Below are 19,225 nucleotides of genomic sequence, written 5' to 3'. Positions count from 1 at the left end.
ATCAGCCAGTCTGGTCTGAGGACACGTCAAGCTGGCTTGCAATTTTAAAAAATCCCTCACTTACATACGCCTGGAAAGAACCAATCAGAACAGGCGCCGGCCAGGAGGACCCGCCCCGGAACTTTTGGTGAGCCCCGCCCCTTCTTTCCTCTTTAGAAACCGGAAGTGTCCGGACGCCCACACTTCCGATGGCTGCAGCTTCAGTACATGCAACCTGCTGACGCCGAGGACAGAACTGGCGGAAGTGACATTATCAGTGCGCGCCTGGGGTTCGGTGCGGAGGGAAGAGTGGCTGTGGTGGGGCCTGGGTAACCCGGTGCTTCCTCGGTTTCCGTGGTCCCGGTGACCGCCGCCGCGACCCCAGGTAACAGCTCCTTGAACTTCTCCTGTTTTCGGAGGGCTTTGGCGGGGAGGAGCCGCGGATCGGGCGCGCAGACCCCGCGAGGACGGCCGTTCCTGCGCTCAGGCCTGTACCGGCCGTCGGCCCGGGGCTGCCCGTCCGGGCGCGGGGTGCCGGGGAGCCGCGGCGGACTCCGCGTGGACGCGCGGATCGCGCCCGCCTGTGCTGCTTCCGCAGGCTCGGCCTTGTGAAGCTGTGCGTGACGCTTTGTGTCGTGTTGTCGGAAGCCTGAGGCTTTTAGGCGCAGCACGCCGGCCCTGCCGTGGTGGGCAGGAGCTGTTTCCGTTACCTCGGAAGTCGCGGAGGCCCGTGGGGTGCTGCCGCCCGGACAGCCCCCCGGGGGTGCTGCTCCCTGAACAGACCCAGTGGGATGCTGCTCCCCGGACAGACCCCCGTGGGGTGCTGCTCCCCGGACAGACCCAAGCCTGCAGGCCTCTTAGGGGTGCGCGCCCCGCAGGCTCGGACGGATGGTCGTTCACGATCTCCTACCGCGAGGGGCTCCAAGAAGTTCATAGAAAACATGTACGCGAATCTTATGTGTGAGTTTCACTTGTTTGGATCAGCATAAACCCGTCTTTCTCCATTTTCCGTGTGTTTTCTGGAATGACATGGCAGTGCAGAGGTTACGACTCATGCCTGCTGGTTTCCTAGGAGAACTGGGTGGCATCTCTGCTGTTACACCCTGGTTACAAGTGTGGCAGTCATTAAGTAACTTTGCAAACCTTGCATGTTAGCTATTTAATGCCAGGAACTTTTGCCTCGTCAGGTACACACCTGCACTAGCTTCTCAAGAACGTATAATGTCCTTACATCCTTGAGAAGCTGCTTTTCAGAAGCTGAAATGTTTCTGTGTGCTTTTTTTTTTTTTGTAAGATTTACATACTTTTGAGAGGCAGAGATCTTCTATCCTCTGGTTCACTCTCCAAATGGCCACAACAGCCAGAGTTTGGCTGGTCTGGAACCAGCTTCTTTCCAGGTCTTCCACGTTGGTGCAGGGGCCCAAGGATTTCGGCCATACTCCACTGCTTTCCCAGGTCATTAGCAGGGAACTGAATCAGAAGGGGAGCAGCTGGGACTTGAACCAGTACCCGTGTGCAATGCTGGCGTGGTGGACTGAGGCTCAGCTTGCTACGCAGCAGCACCAACCCCAAGTGTGTGTCTGCTTTCCAATGATTAGTGTGTAGGATAGATGGTCTTTGTGACCCTTTGCTCTCTCAAAGTGACAATTCTTTTTCGTTTTCGTTCAGCAAATATCTGAGTGCCGCCTCTGCACCAGCACAACTCGAAGTGCACCTGGCTCTTTGAGGCCTACGAGTGCTGTGGTGCTGTTGCTTCTCACAGTCCCCCAAGCAGTGGAAGTGAACTGTGCCCAACTAAGGGTTTGCAGTAGTCACCTGGATCTTTGGTTGGGAAGTAATTTCAGATATGTAATACAAATAATGATTTAAGAAAAGCCAGAGACAGGTACAGTTTGCAGCTAATGTGTTCTCACGAGGTAAGATTATTGCATTTAGCAAAATGTCTTGTTTATCATTGTGTCTGTACAACTTCTTTCACACTGAACTGCATTGGGTGCAAATTCAGTATTGAATTTTATGCCCCAAACATTAGAGGCTATAAAGTGGAACAGAGCCTTTGTAAACCTGAACTTGTCCTTAGCTCTGTGCTGCATGGGTCACTGACAGCATACCTTCTTGGGAATTAGTTTTAGCTAGATGTTTTTCTCCAAAAGCTTTTTATACTGGGTATGACTCCTTGATTGTGAGCCTTATTGGAGAGTTAAACATGTAACACAACAGCTTGTGTTTTTTGGCAGTTTTCGCCTCATCACAGAAGGCATGGTCAGAGTCTGGTTGAGGACTCTGAGGTAGGAACATGAGCATTCTGAGGCCGCTGCACTGGCTTTTTCCTGTGTGTTTTGTGCATGTGAGATTGCCTGTTGGCTGTGTCCTTACGCTAGATCTCATTGTTCAGTGCAGCATCTCTGGTTCCTGATGTGTGAAGATAGGTCGGATAACCGAGGGAGCTGCTGAGAAGGCTGTGCTGGGAATGTCTAGGAAAACTGAATCCTGAGACAGGCTCCAGGTCACAAGGCTTTGGTTTGCTAAGAAGAAAGCAGACACGATGGATCAGAACAACAGCCTGCCCCCATATGCTCAGGGCTTGGCCTCTCCGCAGGTAAAACGCTGGGCAGGGTGGCTGGGGAGGGTTGGGGAGCAGACATGTTGGTTTCCAAGGATTGCATCTTGAGGGAAGGGAGGATTTTTCATGGGCTGTTGTTGAAAGTGGATTTGCAGGTGTGTTAAGCTCTCCCTACCTCCAGATGGGAGATTCTGTTTGGCTTTGGTTAGGCTCAGTAGTGTTTTGGGAAGTTTGGGTGCTAAATTTTACATTTGTCTATAAAAGATTCAAGAAATGTTTTTGATATTATAAATTATAGGTTATTTTGATTTTGGAAGTCAATCTTGCTAGATTATGTTTTAAACACTTATTTGCTTATTTAAAAGGTAGAGTTGTAAAGAGAGATCTTCCATCCACTGGTTTATTTCCAAAATCACCACAACAGCTGGAGCTGGGCCTGGCTGAAGCCAGGAACCAGGAGCTTCTGCAGGTCTCCCACATGAGTGCCGGGGCCCAAGCACTAGGGCAGTCCTCCACTGCCTTCTCAGGCCTTTAGCAGGGAGTTAGATTGGAAGTAGAACAACTGGGACAGGAACCTGTACCCATATGGGATACCAGCACTGTAAGCCAAGGATTAATTTATTACCTTGCTGTGCCAGCCCCCAAATTATTATTATTATTATTTAGTTTTATTTTTTCTCTCTTTCATTAAAAGTTGTAAATTTAAACTTTTAGATAACCTCCTTTGAGGTGTAACATCTGTTTTAGTTGTATGTTTTAATGATTGTACACACCTATGTTAGCTATATAGTCTTTAAATTACCCTAACACATGTTAGCATTTTGTAATTTCATGTGGGCCTTCTGCTCTCTGTCCCTGGTATAACTCCTGTGTATCGGTGGGTAGTTCCTTTTCATTGTCGAGTAGTCCGGCATTGTATGGATATGCCACCGTGGGTCTGCTCTCCATCTATTGACATTGTGCAGTTTGAGGGCTATTTCAGAAAGTAAACATTGTGTACAGTGTGTTTTATTTTTCTTGGGCAGATACTTAGCAGGATGTTACAAGGTCATACATAACCATCTCTCTTTGCAACTTCATTAAAAATACTTGTTTTCTAAAGTGGTTATGCCATTTTCCATTTCTACAAAGGAGTTTTAGTTCCTCTACACCCTGCCTATACTTTGGGCTGTTAGTCTTTTAACTTGTAGCTGTTAAGTAGTATTTCATTGTGATTTTATTTACTTATCTACAAGATTTATTTATATGAAAGCCAGAGTGACAGAGAGGAAAGGAGACACAGAGATCTTCCATCTGCTAGTTCACTCCTCACATGGCTATAGCAGCTATGGCTGGGGTAGGCCAAAACCAAGAGCCTGGAACTTTGTATGCATCTACCCATGGCTAGCAGGGTCCTAAGCACTTGAGCCATCATTTGATGACTCCCAGCTGCATTAGCAGGAAGCTGCATTGGAAGTGGAGCAGCCGAGACTTGAACTGGTACACGTATAGGAAGCTGATATTGCAGGTCCACAGAGCTACCACACTGGCCCTTCATTGTTAATCAGTTTGAGTTGTCTGTAATGTAGAAATGTACCATACCGTTTAATTAATTTTAAAGATTTACTTAAAGGCAGGGTGTCAAAGAGAAAGAGATACCCACTGGTTCACTCCCTAGATTGCAATAACAACTGGGATTGGGCTAGGAGCCAGGAATTCCATCCAGGTCTCCCAACTATATGGCAGAGCCATCCTCTTGAGCCATCCTCTGATGCTTCCCAGGTGCACCAGCAGGAAGCTGGATTGGAAGCAGAGCAGCCAGAATCATGCAAGTTATCATCCAGGCTGGGACAGATGCGTCGAGAATGAAATAGATGCTGTCAGTAGTCCAGAACAGTGCTCCGATGGTTGATCTCCCTGTTCTTTCTGATGCTCTCAGATCATTGTGTACCCTGGATATGTTTAACAGGTTCTCACATGTGCAGTGGGATTCCAAATTGTAGGCTCTTGTACTTTGTTGTATTCAAGAAGAAAATGATGTGTGAGAACTCCTCAGTAAGGTTCCATGATGCTGTTCTACGTGGTAGGCATCTGCTTTGCACCACACCCCTCCAGTTCCTCAGACATGCAGCCTTACTCTAACCCCACGTTTGCCTTGCTTCCCGCAGAGTGCCATGACTCCTGGGATCCCCATCTTTAGTCCCATGATGCCATATGGCACAGGATTGACACCACAACCGATTCAGAACACCAACAGTCTGTCTATCCTGGAGGAGCAGCAGAGGCAGCAGCAGCAGCAGCAACAGCAGCAACAGCAGCAACAGCAGCAACAGGCTGCAGCCGCTGTGGTTCAACAGTCAACATCCCAGCAGGCAGCACAGGGGCCCTCAGGCCAGACCCCACAGCTCTTTCATTCACAGACTCTTACAACTGCACCTTTGCCAAGCACCACTCCCCTTTACCCCTCCCCCATGACCCCCATGACCCCTATTACTCCCGCAACGCCAGCCTCGGAGAGCTCTGGGATTGTACCACAGCTACAGTAAGTACTCCAACCCGGTTTGTGGGAACAAGAGCTATGTAAGGCCTGGGAAACATGGCCAAGCTTTGCCAGGGACAGAATTCAGAATTCAGTAAATCTATAGCAGACTTATTTTTAAGCTGATAGTTTGCATGGTTTGTGAATGGTGTTGTAAATACCTAAATGGCCCTTGCCAGAAAAAAGATTCCCCGCCCTGCCCTCAGAGGTTCTCTTTAGAAGGATGTATTTAACACAGTGGCACTTGGAGTGATTGTGTTTCAAAATTTGCTGTATCTCTGCTTATGAAAAGGAAACAAAGTTGCCCTCAGTAGCAAGTTTTCTTTTTTTAAGATTTATTTATTTTATTTGAAAGTTAGAATTACAAAGAATGGGAGACAGGGGAGAGAGAGATCTTCCATTCGTCCACGGATTCACTTCCCAAGTGGTTGCAATAACTAGGGCTGCGCCAGGCCAAAGCCTGGAGTCAGAAGATTTTTCTGGGTTTCCCACAGGGCTACAGGGACCCAGGCAGCTGTTGCTTTTCCCAGCTGCTTTAGCAGGGAGATGGATCATGAGTGGAGCAGCTAGGAATCCAACAGGTGCCCATATGGGTTGTTGGGATTGTAGATGGCATCTAACATACTATGCCACAATGTTGGCTGCTGTCTTTACTTTTTAAGTAATGTCCTTAGTTGTGTTTGTGTACCTGGGCCAGGGCAACAGTCTGGGTCTCATGATTATTACAGATGCTTCCCTGTAGTTGTCTGCTTCTTTACAGCCTATGGGACCTCTTTCCCTGGTGGTATTTGAACGCTTCACACACAGTCTCAGTGTAGGTCATGGTGATGTTTTGACAGTGAAGGCTGCATATAAATCTTTGGAGATCTATGTCCTTCTCACCAGGTGAAGATGGCTTCCTGTCTCACCTTCATGACTATGTGAAGCCGATCCTGTGTGTAAGAGGTCAGGGGTGGGGATAGGAAAAGCAGGCAGAAGCTCCCAGATACCAGTGCATGAGAAGTGCACACCCGTGCTTTAGGAAGCCTTTGGCCATGTGATCACAACCCTTATTTCCTTGTACTGTTGTCACTGTCTGCTGCTCTGTTTAGATCTGGTTTTTTCTATCTGCACTGAATCATCTTTTACATAGGTGCTGGTCTTGGTACATTGCTTCTGATTATTTTTGAAATGATATGATAGGTGATCATAGATCATGACTATGACCCAAAGACCATGATCTTGCCTCCACTCTGATTAGATGCTGTGCAGTTTGAATTTTAAAAACAGTAATTTTGGCTTGGTGATTTTAGAGGTAACCCTTGCTAGCTCATGTTGGTAGTGCACGTTGGTGTGACTTCTGTGGTTATTTAACTTTGTCATTCTGGTTTCCGTCATAAATTGCAACCAGTTTAGGTCTAGTGTGTTTCTCATCAGTGATTGTCTGCAAAGCACCAGGTCAGCCACCAGCTCCCTGCCTGTGGCCTGAGGTAGCAGTGGAGGACAGCCCAAAACCTTGTGTGGTAGACCCGGAGAAGGCTCTGAGCTCCTGGCTTCAGATTGGCTCAGCTCTAGCTGTTGCAGCCGCTTGGGGAGTGAATCAGTGGATGGAAGATCTTGCTGTCTGTCTCTCTTCCTCTCTGCATATCTGACTTCCCAACAAAAATAAATAAATCTTAAAAAAAAAAAAAAGAATGTTGTAAGTGAAAAAGGTCTGCTGGTCCCAGGTTGCTAATGAGGATATCTATCCTTATTTACTGAGGATTAATTAGAACAACAAATTGTTGTTTTACCCAAGATATCAAATTTGTATTTTTCTGAAGTCATTTATTTTAGGACCAGTGAGAAAGGCTGGATATTTGGTGATTTTCCAGAGTGGGTGGTAACTGATTGGTGATTGAGTGGTGTTTCCGAGCTCAAGGGTGAGAGTGGCGTTGGTCTCAGTGCTAAGGACGTGGCTCCGCAGGCTCAGATGCTGGCCCTGCTGCTTAGTGGTCGTGGGTGTCCTGGGTCAGTGGCACTACCCTGAAGCCTCAGCTTGTTTCTCTGGAGTATGGGGATAGTAGCAGTCACATCTATAGTGCAGAGTGAGTATGGAGTATGAGATAAGTTACATAAAATGCTCAGCATGAGAAGTGATCCTTGTTAATAATAAATTTAAAATGGGGAAGACAAGTGAGTAACAATTCATTCTGTGAAAGTCATATGTTAAATAACGGTGTTCTCTATATATTTCTTGCAGAAATATCGTATCTACAGTGAATCTTGGTTGTAAACTTGACCTAAAGACCATTGCACTTCGTGCCCGAAATGCTGAATATAATCCCAAGGTTAGAGCTATTTTTAGTGTTTAGTATTTCAAACTATGTAATAACACAGAAATTTAACTATAACAGTCCAACAAAAAATTTGTGTCACACTTTGATTTTTAACATTAGCATAATGAGGATTTTTTTTAACATATTTTTATTGCATTTCATTTTTTTAAAATTAATTACATGGCATTATGTGATACATTTTTTATGCACTGGGATTCCCCCCGCCCCTCCCCACACCCTACCCCCATGGCGGATTGCTCCACCTTGTTGCATTTCCATAATTCAAATTCAGTTGACATTCTTTCATTGGAGGTATTTACCAAGCATAAAGTCCAGCATCTTACTGTCCTGGTAAGTTCAATGGTTTCTTGGTGAGACCATCTCTGGTCTGAAGGTAGAGCCGGCAGAGTATCATCCCAATCAATTAAAAGCCCCAACATAATATTTCCAACCATTTACAACATTATGGCATTAATTGACATGGTATTGATTAATTAATATGTTACTAGGAAAATGCAGGTTCTCAGCCACAACCTGTGACTTCTTCATAGACATTTCCATTTTGGTTTATATTCAGCCGTGTTCTATACACCTTAAAATGGCTATAGATTGCTATTCAGCTGTCTCATGCCTATTTTAATTTTAGTCTTTAGCAGTTTATAGCATTGAAGCATGTTTTCGCTGAACCTGGCTGTTTTTCAGGTGGTCTAACTCTATAATTCTAACAGGATATATGTCAACTGTTTAGGTGAGCATGTTTAGGAGGGGTGTGCAGAGAAATCTTCCATACCCCAGTGAGGAGTAACTAATCTTTGTGTCCCACCCAGTGAGGTATAAGTGCATCCCCGCTGACCGTTTCCTGTCTGTTTCTAAGCTTTCCTTGTTGTTCTCTGTCTATCTATTCTAGTTTTGTTTGTTTGTTTGTTTGTTTTGAGGGGTTTCTGGAGCGATCCTGATGGTTATTACGAGAGGGGTGGGGGACCCAAAGTTGGAAGCAGGCAAGGACCAGAGAAAGCTCCTCTCCCTAGTCCTGAAGGAAGTTTACTGTTCTTCTGTTTCTGCGGACCGCTCAGGGATCCTGGTTGTTGTTCCAATGACCTTGGATCCTGCAAGGCAGGATTTGGGCTTCTTCCATCCCATGTGGTAGATCCAAATGGGGGTGGGTGACCTCAGAGTTCTTGGTCTCTGAAGGCACTCCATTTCCCCGTGGTCTCCTTGGCAGTAGGGATGTAGTCCTCGGTGCTCATACTGATAGTCCTTGGTGAGGATCTAGGAGTGTTCAGGTTTGGGATAAAAGCCTCCTTCTGTCTGCCTGCTCCACTCTGGGGACCCCTCCCTGCTCTATGCGCATGACCTCCTGTTAAGAGGTTGTTAGGATTACTCCTGATTCCCCCATTTGCCTTTGTAGTTTTGCTGTTGTCTAATGCTAATTCGAGTCTGTTGTCTATGAGTTACCAGTTATGATCCTGATAGGTTATATTTTCCGTCTTCCTCACATCTTCTAAGGTGATGTAAGATTTCTCTGCTCTCCCTCCCCATTTCCAAGTATCATGGGGTCTTACAAGTACATTAGGTTTTACAATTCTTTGATGTAGATCATAAGCAATCTGCCTCATATCATTGGTTACTTCACAATATCTTATTGCATGAGATACAGGCTGTTTGGGGTTGAGATAATATTACTGTTTTTCGGCTTGACATCATTTCATAACAGCCACATCGATCACAATAACAACAACAACAACATCAACAACAAATTGTAGCACCCTGCTAAAATAATGTGCCACTGAGTATGCAACACATGCTTAACTAAAAGGAAACAGAGAAGTCTTTTGGGAAATGTGATGCCCTCGTATACTTCATGAGCACTTGATGAATTCTACTAGAGAATAGAGATTATTTGGAAGCAAACAAACTGACATAAAAACATCAAAACATATGACATACAGCCAAAAGAGCAAACAGACAATCACCGAAAAAAAAAAAGTATAGATTGGACTGTTGGAGTTACACTTTCCATGTTGGCCTCCTTATATGAAAGAAAATATATGGCATTTGTTCTTTTGTGATTGACTCGTTTCACTGAGCATAATGGCTTCTAGTTGGGACCACCTGGATTTAAATAGAATAATATCATTCTTCTTAATAGCTGAATAATATTCCATAGAGTAGATGTACCACAGTTTCTTTAACCACTCTTCCTTGGACGCACATCTGTTTTGTTTCCGTGACTTTGCTATTGTAGATTGTGCTGCTGTAAATATAGGATTACAGATCCCCTTCTCATATGCAGATTTAAAATAAAATATACCTCATCTTGGATCAGATCAACAATTCATCAATTCATCAATCTTGTGAATAGATCAACATCTTTTGTCTTGCCTCTTGTTACTATACTAGGGGAGACTAGGAATACTGCACATTGGGGTAGGGGTCATGTGTCATTGGAGAACAGGGTAGTGTGGTCCTACTTAGGGTTTAGAAACTACAGAGGGTGGAATAACGTGTGTGTGATTTCCTTCTAAATTCTCATGTGGGAAAACTGGAAAGTGCTCGTATGAGTAAACTCAGACTAGCCAAGAAGCAAGCCTGTGCCCCGGGCTTGGCAGTGGAGGAAGTGAGATAAACCAGAGAAACCAGTTTGAACTGTATAACAATTTCTTTTTTTTTTTTTTTTTTTTTTAAGGTTGTGATTTTTTTTTTTTTTAGCTTGCATATTTTTTTTTTATTGTTAATTATTTTGCATTATGTGACAGTTTCATAGGCTTGTATAACAATTTCTTAAAAAAAAAAAAGATAGTGATGCAAGGAAGCTTCCTAATATGAATATCTCCCTCCCTTTGTATAACTTTTAGACATTTCATAATAAAAAGATTGGGGATGGGTAATTAAGATTTTTTATTTTAAGATAGCAGCCTGAGAATATGTCAAAGGCATTTGTGCCCACATCAGTAGAAACAAATTCTGAAAGGACTAGATGTCTGCATCTGGAAGTAGAGGACTGCCCTGGTTGTAATGTTAGTGAGCGGACCAATAAAACAGTAAGAGAAGGATGAAATCCAGAACGATTGGGCTTTTCCTTTTGTGTAAACTGAACTGCATCTTTATTGGTGGTAGGATCAGAGAAGAACAGCCGGATTTTTAAAGTTTATTTATTTATTGGAAAGACATGCAGATTCACTGATGCATGTATACACACACACCCAAAGGAGAGAGAAGGGAGATCATTTATCTTTTGTTGCACTCTCCAGATACGCCAGCAGCTCAGGCTGGGTCAGTAGAAGCCAAGAGCCAGGAACTCCATCCAGGTCTGTGTATACCACAGGGGCCCAGATACTTGGGCTGTCATCTGCTGCTTTCCCAGGTACCTCAACAGGAAGCTGGATGGCATGTGGAGCTGATGCTGGATCCTGAACACTCCAGTATGATGAGTTGTGGGCATTCCACGTTGCAGGTTAACTTGCTGTGCTACAATGCCAGCCCCACACTTATTTTTTAATTTTAACTTTTAATATTGAACAGGTTTATTGTTTTGTAGATATAATTCTAAGAATACAGTGGCATTTCCTTTCTTCTTTCCTTACCCTTTTTCTCTCATCTTTATCCCTCTCCCTCCCTTTATCTGAAGACAGAAATTTTTAAGCTAAACTTATAAAGGCAATCTAATTTGTTAGAGTCATCTAGATTAGAAATATTATATGATTGGGGCCGGCATGATGGCTCAACAGGCTAATCTTCCACCTATAAGCACTGACATCCCATATGGGTGCCAGTTCATGTCTCAGCTGCTCCATTTCCCACGAAGCTCCCTACTTGGAGCTTGGGAAAGCTGAAGAGGACGACCTAAAGCCTTGGGATCCTTCACCAGCATGGTAGACTCCGAAGAAGCTTGTGGCTGCTAGCTTTGAGTCGGCTCAGCTCCAGCCATTGCAGCCATTTGGGGAATGAACCAGCAGATGGAAAATCTTTCTGTCTGTCTCTGCCAGTCTGACTTTCCAATAAAAATAAAGAATCTTAAAAAATACTATATGATTTTCTTCTTACGATTAAAAAACATAAGTTAAAAATTATTTTTAATTTTTGAAAATGTTTGCTTTTTATTATGTAACCTAGTTAGTGAGGGCATTAATTAAACTCGTGTGAAGACAGTCTTCCCTTGAATTGTGATTTTAGCACGAAAAAGTGTCTTTGTAGGATATAAACAGAAGGTGGAATTAAATTATTTTTTTCTGATCTTGCACTTATATGTTAAACATTAATGTTTCTAAAGCCCAATTGGAAATAGTTTTACTTCCTTGCATGTTGATGTGTCATCTGATTTTTAAACTCCCTGGAGGTAGAAAAAACTTAACGGTTCATTTGACTAAAAGTTGATGTTAATAAAGAAGAATTTACAGTTAGAAATGTCACTGATGATAAGAAGCAGACACTGTTAATGGTGTCAGAAAGGAGCTAAGCTTGCATACATGTGTGGAAGAGCACACGATCTTGGTGAAACCCACTCGGCAAGTCTGTTCCTGGTCCCGTGGGACAAGCCTGGTTACCAGATGTAGCAGGTCTGTCATGGTTGTGTTGTTCTTTGTTCTAACACGGATCAGCAGTTGGCGTGATCTCACTCATAATTCTGTCTGTTTTAGCGGTTTGCTGCTGTCATCATGAGAATAAGAGAGCCACGAACCACAGCACTGATTTTCAGTTCTGGGAAAATGGTGTGCACAGGAGCTAAGAGGTAGCCTTTCAACCTTCCTTCTCTGGTCTGGGTTATGAAAAGAAGGTGGCATCTTGGGGCTTCTTGGTTGTCAGGCTAGCATTTTAACATGTTATTTCCTGGGTACTTGATTCTAATCACTTTAGACGGCTGTGATCTCACTTAAGATTCAGCATGAGTGTTGGACCTGCGTTACAGCTATTTGCCCTTACATTCTTAGGAATTTTGTGTGTTTGACATGTGTAACATCGAAACTGTTGATAAAAATTGCTTTATATAATCATTCATATTACACACAAGTTCAGCCCTCAGTGAAAACAGCCGATTTAACATTACAGATATTTCTGTGACAGCAATGCAGCACGATGGCTATCACTCATCATAGCTGCCTGTCCCCGTGGGCACTGGTTCAGTTGTGCACGCTGTGTGATGCAGTCCTTGAGGAGTGTCCCACTGGCATGGGCATGGGAAATGCTATCATGGGTAAAGGTTGGTGGTATGGGACCCAGACTGTTCTAAACCTGCTTAACAGAGCTCATGTGCTTGGTAGAAGTGAAAAGCTAAAGGACACTTCATGATAGTAGCTCATAATGACCTAAAACTTTAAAAGATAATGAAAATATACTTGGAGAGGTCAACCCATAGAGAAAGTGGACTGTTTTGCTTATTCTGAACCTTGAAATTGCTTTTGAATGAATTCCGGGCATTGGTGTGCACACCCTGGCTCCTGGTGCCAGTTTTTGAGAAAGTGGGACATACATATGTTCTTGGCTTCCACTCCTCAACCCCTGGATAAAGTAGAAATGTTTGGTTTGTAGCAGGTGTCTGATGCTTCTGTCTCCACAGCCATCTGTACCAAAGCACCTACACACTGAATAGTATGTCCAGTTGGAGATTCCAGTATTACAGGTCCAGGATTGTGCTGGCCCCTAGATGCTTAATTCGTTTTTTTTTTTTTTTTTTTTTTTTTGAATTTATTTATTTTTATTGGAAAGTCAGATTTACAGAGAAAAAGAAACAGAATGATCTTCCATCTGATAGCTCACTCCCAAAGTGGTTGCAACAGCCGGAGCTGAGCCAATCCAAAGCCAGGAGCAGGAACAACTTCTGGATCGGCTTTGCTGTTGAGGGCTTTGTGCCATTCTCTACTCCTTTCCCAAGTGTCAGAATTGATTGAACAGACATCGAGAAGATGCTTAGTGGAGAAATGATTTTATTAAACCACATTGCAGCCATCATCCATGGTTTTAGGATGACACACCTTGTCTAAGAACATACAGACTTTTATATCCTAAAAAGCCAGAGTGACAAAGGCCAGGATATGCAAGCTTTTGTTAACCACTACCTTGGGTGGAACTAAGAGTCTCTAGGGTTGGTTTTCCTTTGTTAATTAAACTTGAAGAAAGCCGAAAGGGAATAGCAACATAGCCAACCTGCACAAAGGGAGAGGAGGAGATAACCTTGGGGTTCGGGTTGGGGGTGCTTCTTCCTAATTTACAACCAGAGGCAGACATGAAGGAGAGAGAGCTTTGAGACTTGGTTGCTCCAAGGTCAACCATCACACCAGGTGTTCTTGGCTCCTGATAAGCCTCTTGTCCACTGATAACTTGGCTTTTTCACCCAGTCCCCAAGCAGGGAGCAGGACGGGAACTGGTGCCCATTTGGGATCCCTGTGCATGCAAAGCAAGGTTTTAGCCACTAGGCTATATCATATTTTATTTATGGCATTATTGTATGCATCCTGCTTTTGTTACCTAAACCGTACATTGCAAAGATAAATATTTTCCAGGAAATATCACGAGTAAAAAGGAAACCTGATAAAAAGGGATTATTGCACACGTATACATTTTTTAAAGTTTTTTTTTTGCACTAGAATAAACTTAATTCCATTTTCTTTGAACTGTTTGAAATGCCCCTGTGTGCTTTATTTTATAATAAAGCTCATCATCAGCATTTTCCTGTCAAAATGAAACTTGTCAGTTTTCATAAGTAAAATTTGAATGGTTTTGAAGGATTAGTTTTTATTTGAAAGGAAGAGTTACAGAGAGAAGAGACAGATCTTCCATCCAGTGGTTCCCTCCCCCAATGGCCACAATGGCTGGAGCTGGGGCCAGTCCAAAACCAGGAACCTGGAGCTCCTGGGTCTCCCACATAGGTGCAGTGTTCCAAGGCTTTGAGTCATCGTACACTGCTTCCCCAAGCACATTAGCAGGGAGCTGGACTGGAGTGAAGTAACTGGGACTCAAACCTCAGGAGGCAACTTAATCCCCTATACCATTGTGCTTGCCTTATTTTATTTACTTGAAAGAATGACAGGGAAAGAGATTTCTATACACCGGTTCATGCCCCAGATGGCTACAGCAGCTTGCGTTGAGCCAGGTTGAAGTCTCCTGGAACTCTGACCTGGGCTTTTATAGGAGTCATTCTCTGCTTTCCCGGGTGCATTTGTAAGGAGCTGAATGAGAGGTAGAGCAATGTAAGCAGTGCTTACATTTGGGATGCCAGTATTACAGGTGGCAGCTTAACTCACAAGCCACAGCACTGGCCCCATATGTTGGTGATAACATGATTAACATGTTTCACATCCATAATATCTAGGGCTGTTGGTAATTCAGTGAATTAAAAGAGTAGTCAATCTAATATGCTGACAGTTTTTTCGCAAGGACCCAGGAATACTTTTATTATAAATTGCTAACATCTGTGGATCTTTGCTGCTGCTGGAAGGAAGGAGACCAGTTTACACATTACTCATTTCCTGATGTGGACTTTTTAAATTTATTTGTCTAAATTTGTTTATCAACTGGATATAAGTAGAACACTTAATTTTTTTTTCTTTCTCTAGTGAAGAACAGTCTAGACTAGCAGCAAGAAAATATGCCAGAGTTGTACAGAAGCTGGGTTTTCCAGCTAAATTCTTGGACTTCAAGATTCAGAACATGGTGGGTAGCTGTGATGTGAAGTTCCCCATACGGCTGGAAGGCCTGGTGCTCACCCACCAGCAGTTCAGCAGGTGAGTGTGGAGGGGACCCATTTGTAATCTACTTAGCCAGATTCAAAATAAAAGTGAGGTAGTCAGTGTTGCACGTCCCCTCATGGCCTCTTCCTGCCAAAATTCCCCTTCACTGGCGTGAATGTTTCCAGGTGTTGTGATTTGACATGCTCCAGTTAACCTTCCTAAGTTAGTTTTTCCCAGCTTGAATCCTTCACCTTAGTCAACATTGTATCAGTTCTGCTAGGGTGGTGGGAACTTGTTTCCATTTCTTTGTCTTCCTGCTGCTTGGTGGTGAATACTGGAAGCAGGCAGCCCTTCCTGCCTTGCAGCTTTTCTGCATCACACAGGTCTCTGGTGACCAGCGCGTTAGTGGCCACTAGGGAAAAGCCCAATCAAGTTTTAGACACCCACTCTTACTCAGAGCAGCCACACCACAGATGGAGAGAAATCTCCTGTTTTCGAGATATCTGAACTAGAAAAACAATGTTATGAAGTCTAGAGTAGGAACTACCCATTGTCCGTTCGGTCAGACCATGATACTGGGGGAAAAGTGTCTAGTGTGTCACATGAACTACTAGCCCAAAACCGACAGCGACAGGCTATTTCCCTTTAAGGATGTGAGGTGAAAAGGCAACTGCTCACATCCCAATAACCGACAGGAGTGTAAGTTTCCGCGTCTGTGAGAAGATGGGAAGGCTAAATACGGACAGTGTGTCGGTGATAAAGAAATGCAGAAGGCCACAGTCACTGTGCAAATTGAGAAAAAAATTATGTTGGGGATGGTGTGGCATAGCTGGTAAAGGTACTGCCTGTGTTACTGGCATTCCATATGAGCGCCAGTTCGAGTGCTGGGTGTTCAGTTTTTAATACAGCCCCTTAGTACTGCATCTGGGAGAGCAGTGGAGGATGGTCTGACTGCTTGGGCCCTGCCAGGATGAAGCTTCTAGTTTCCTCTGTCTCTCTCTCTGTGCCTCTGCCTTTCAGAGAAACAGAAAAATCTTTAAAAAAAAACACTTAAGTACGTGTACCTAAACTCGGAGAGAATCTTGGAGAGAATTGGATGCTGTAGCACGCACACACAGAGATCTCCTTCCATGTCATGGAGGAGGTGGTGAGTGACAGGATAGGCAGCCATGTGATCAGATTATACACAGGTCTCATCTGTTACACAGAGGTGGTATGTGACAGGACTGGCATCTGGCTGCTCCCAGGGACGGTTCAGTCTCACTTGCTGTAAGTGCTCTCTGGATGCAGTGTGCCATCATTCTGCCTGTTGGTTCAGTATTTGCCCTTGAACAGGCCACTTTGAACTGTGGGAGACTTAATTTCTAAACTCTTTTTGCCATTTTCCTTCTAGTTATGAGCCAGAGTTATTTCCTGGTTTAATCTACAGAATGATTAAACCCAGAATCGTTCTCCTGATTTTTGTTTCTGGGAAAGTTGTATTAACAGGTAAGTTCTAGTGGGAATTATTGTCTGAAAGTTTGGTTGGGCTTAAAGTGGGCAGTTTCTCAGAGATGAAAAGAATTTCACAGCATTCATTGATCAGTTGGCAATGAAAAAAAAGTTAGCAAATTTTTTTCTCGTCTTACCCTTACACTCTGAGAACAGTACCCACTGCAGGAAGAAGTGAGAGCAGGGAAATGTGACCACCATACTGTTTGTTGGGCCTTCAGCCCTAAAAGGATCTCCATTTTCAGTGGAGAGGGGATCGAGCCAGGCACTGGGTAAGAGAAGGTGTTCAGAATGTTATTATGACACAACAGAGAAGACTGCAAAGTGTTGACTTGACTCTCACTGCTTCCTTACCAGGACTCCGGTCATGTCAGTGAGCTGTAGAGCAGGAGGTGGAGTTGCCATGAACATTGCTTTTGTAATTTAAAAAATCATTTGAGATAAAACTTGGAGTGATAATTGATGCCATATTAATGTTTTAATAATACCTGTGTTTGTGAAACTGAGTATGGAGATAGTTGTGCTTGCAGGTTTGTTTTACCTTCTTAGTATATTAAGAGATGCCATTTCAGGCCCAGTGCAATGGCTTGGTTGATTAATCCTCTCCCTTCAAGTGCTAGAATCCCATATGGTGCCAGTTCATGTCCCGCCCATCCATTTCCCACCTTGCTTGTGGCCTGCGAAAGCAGTGGAGGATGGCCCAAAGCCTTGGGACCCTGTCCCTATGTGTGAGACCTACAAGCTCCTGGTTCCTGGCTTCAGATTGGCTCAGCATGGCTGTTACCCTTTAGGGAATGAAGCAGTGGATGGAAGTCTTTCTGTGTTTCCTCTCTGTAGATCTGCCTTCCCAATAAAAATAAATAAATCTAAAAAATAAGAAAAGAATTTCACGCTCTTAATTTCGTTTGTAGGTGCTAAAGTCAGAGCAGAAATCTACGAAGCATTTGAAAACATCTACCCTATTCTGAAGGGGTTCCGGAAGACAACGTAATGGCTGTCTGACCTCTGCCTCCCCCGCCCACATGTTCTTAACAGATGAGTTTGGTACCTTTCAATGGTGGTGGTGTGAGAAGATGGCGCCAGGTGCAGGTTGTGGCAGGGGTGGCGCTTCTCTGTGGCACACCTGCCATGGTGCACTGAGGAAGGGGCACTTTGTGCACTGAACACCACGCAGCATTACTGTGAGTTGCTTGTACTGTGCTGCTACTTGGGCGGTGCCGCCCATTTATTTATATTTAAACACTGTTGTTGACTAGTTGATTTAAGGGACAGAACTTTTTAAGTGTTAAAGCCACCTGTACAATTGATTGGACTTTTTATTTTGTTAATTTCTCCCCCATAAACTGCAGTTTTTATATTTCTACCAGGAAAGCAAAAAAAAAATCTTTTTAAAAAGTGTTGTTTTTCTAATTTGTAACTCCTAGGGGTTATTTTTGTGCCAGACACATTCCGCCTTTCCAGTATTGCAGGACAGAATGGATAGATGTATTAATAAAAACAAACAGCTGTACATATTGTTTTCTTCAGAGTACTCTGTACAATAAATGCAGTTTATAAAAGTGTTAGATTGTTGTTATGAACAGCACCTTGTAAAATTCATGTTATATTCTTTTTAAAAAGTTGTATTTTAGATACATTGCCTGGAACTATTTTGGTGTGTGTGTGTCAGTGTTTCATTTATGTTGTGATAACATAACATGCAACAACTCCGACACATTGGACACCTTCAGTTTCCCACTGTAAGCATGTAGGCTGGTTGGTACTCACACCACAGACCAGGGCTTGGGTTTAACCTAAAACATTTCCATTTATTTAACTGGGTTTTCCTCATGGAAGATCAAATGGCTATGTGTAGTTCGTGGGTGTTTTCTTTCACTAAGAGCACCTTCTGAAACAGCTTTGAGTATACCCTGAGAAAGGAGGTCCTTCCTTTGTCTTTGCTGGTTTCCTCTTCCCAAGACTCGTCTTGTGCAAATATTACCCTGAAAGGTGAACATACATTATACTTGGTACCTTTATTTCAGTTATCAGGGAGTGTGTCATAAATGCCACTTTGTATCAGACCAATGGTGGTCTTTTATATCCCCCTGCAGAATTTTGTGGACAAGTACAGGGAGTTCTGTAGTCAGCTTCTGCGGAAGTACTGTGCTAGACTCTATTCCACATCTGGATAGACTAGCCAATTGCACCTGTGTCAAGTGCATTACTTCACAGCAAACACTCTTGTAGATTCTAAGCCTCACACTGTACTTGGGTGTGTGGTTTGGCCAGAAGTGATGAGCAGCCTGGCCCATGTGGGTGTGACTTGACTGATCGATTTGAAAGGTAGTTTCATAGACAGATGTTCCATCTGCTGGTTCACTCCCCAATTGAATAACAACCACCAGGGTGGGCCAGGTTACAACTAGGACAGGAGTTTCTTTAGGGTTTCCTATGTGGGCTCAGGGGCCCAGGGACTTTGGCTGTATTCTGGTTTTTCCATGCACATTAGCAAGAAGCTGAATTAAATGAAAGTAGGGCTGCCAGGACTTTTATTGGTGCCCTCATGGGAATGCTGGCATGTCAGACTACAGCCTAATCCACTGCACCATAGCATTAGCCTGCTGGTTTCACCATTTTGTGATCTTTAAAAGGGATTTTGACATTCATGGGGCAACTGTGTTGTTTAATGCATTTCTTCATTTCAGTATTATTTCCATCTATTTTCAACATA

The 19,225-nt window shown here is 43.7% G+C and overlaps 2 protein-coding genes across 4 annotated transcripts in view; both read left to right on the top strand.

Moving 5' to 3' along the window:
• Positions 1-19,225, top strand: part of FAM120B (family with sequence similarity 120 member B) — a 139,613-nt gene that overhangs the window by 99,375 nt on the left and 21,013 nt on the right. The window lies entirely within an intron of this gene.
• Positions 132-18,077, top strand: TBP (TATA-box binding protein). Of its 3 annotated transcripts, none has more exons than XM_058662427.1 (8): positions 132-364; positions 2,380-2,578; positions 4,690-5,063; positions 7,282-7,369; positions 11,995-12,086; positions 14,908-15,075; positions 16,415-16,509; positions 17,424-18,077. In XM_058662427.1, the coding sequence occupies exons 2-8, from the start codon at positions 2,525-2,527 to the stop codon at positions 17,501-17,503; spliced, it is 951 nt and encodes a 316-aa protein (XP_058518410.1). In that variant the 5' UTR covers positions 132-364; positions 2,380-2,524; the 3' UTR covers positions 17,504-18,077. The 3 variants fall into 3 exon arrangements, with proteins under 3 accessions (XP_058518410.1, XP_058518098.1, XP_058518846.1); XM_058662115.1 differs by having other exon boundaries at positions 2,375-2,578; XM_058662863.1 differs by lacking the exon at positions 132-364 and adding an exon at positions 838-939.

This window comes from Ochotona princeps, chromosome 1, assembly GCF_030435755.1.
Source record: "Ochotona princeps isolate mOchPri1 chromosome 1, mOchPri1.hap1, whole genome shotgun sequence".
In the NCBI taxonomy this organism is placed as follows: domain Eukaryota; kingdom Metazoa; phylum Chordata; class Mammalia; order Lagomorpha; family Ochotonidae; genus Ochotona; species Ochotona princeps.
This window is presented reverse-complemented; position numbering and strand designations above follow the sequence as displayed.

What these genes read in the sequence shown, in the direction of transcription:
- TBP (XM_058662427.1), top strand. Translation starts at nt 2,525, where the DNA reads ATGGATCAGAACAACAGCCTGCCCCCATATGCTCAGGGCTTGGCCTCT. An exon ending in AGGGCTTGGCCTCTCCGCAG is followed by an intron (nt 2,579 to 4,689) that starts GTAAAACGCTGG and finishes TGCTTCCCGCAG; the next exon opens with AGTGCCATGACTCCTGGGAT. An exon ending in GGGATTGTACCACAGCTACA is followed by an intron (nt 5,064 to 7,281) that starts GTAAGTACTCCA and finishes TATTTCTTGCAG; the next exon opens with AAATATCGTATCTACAGTGA.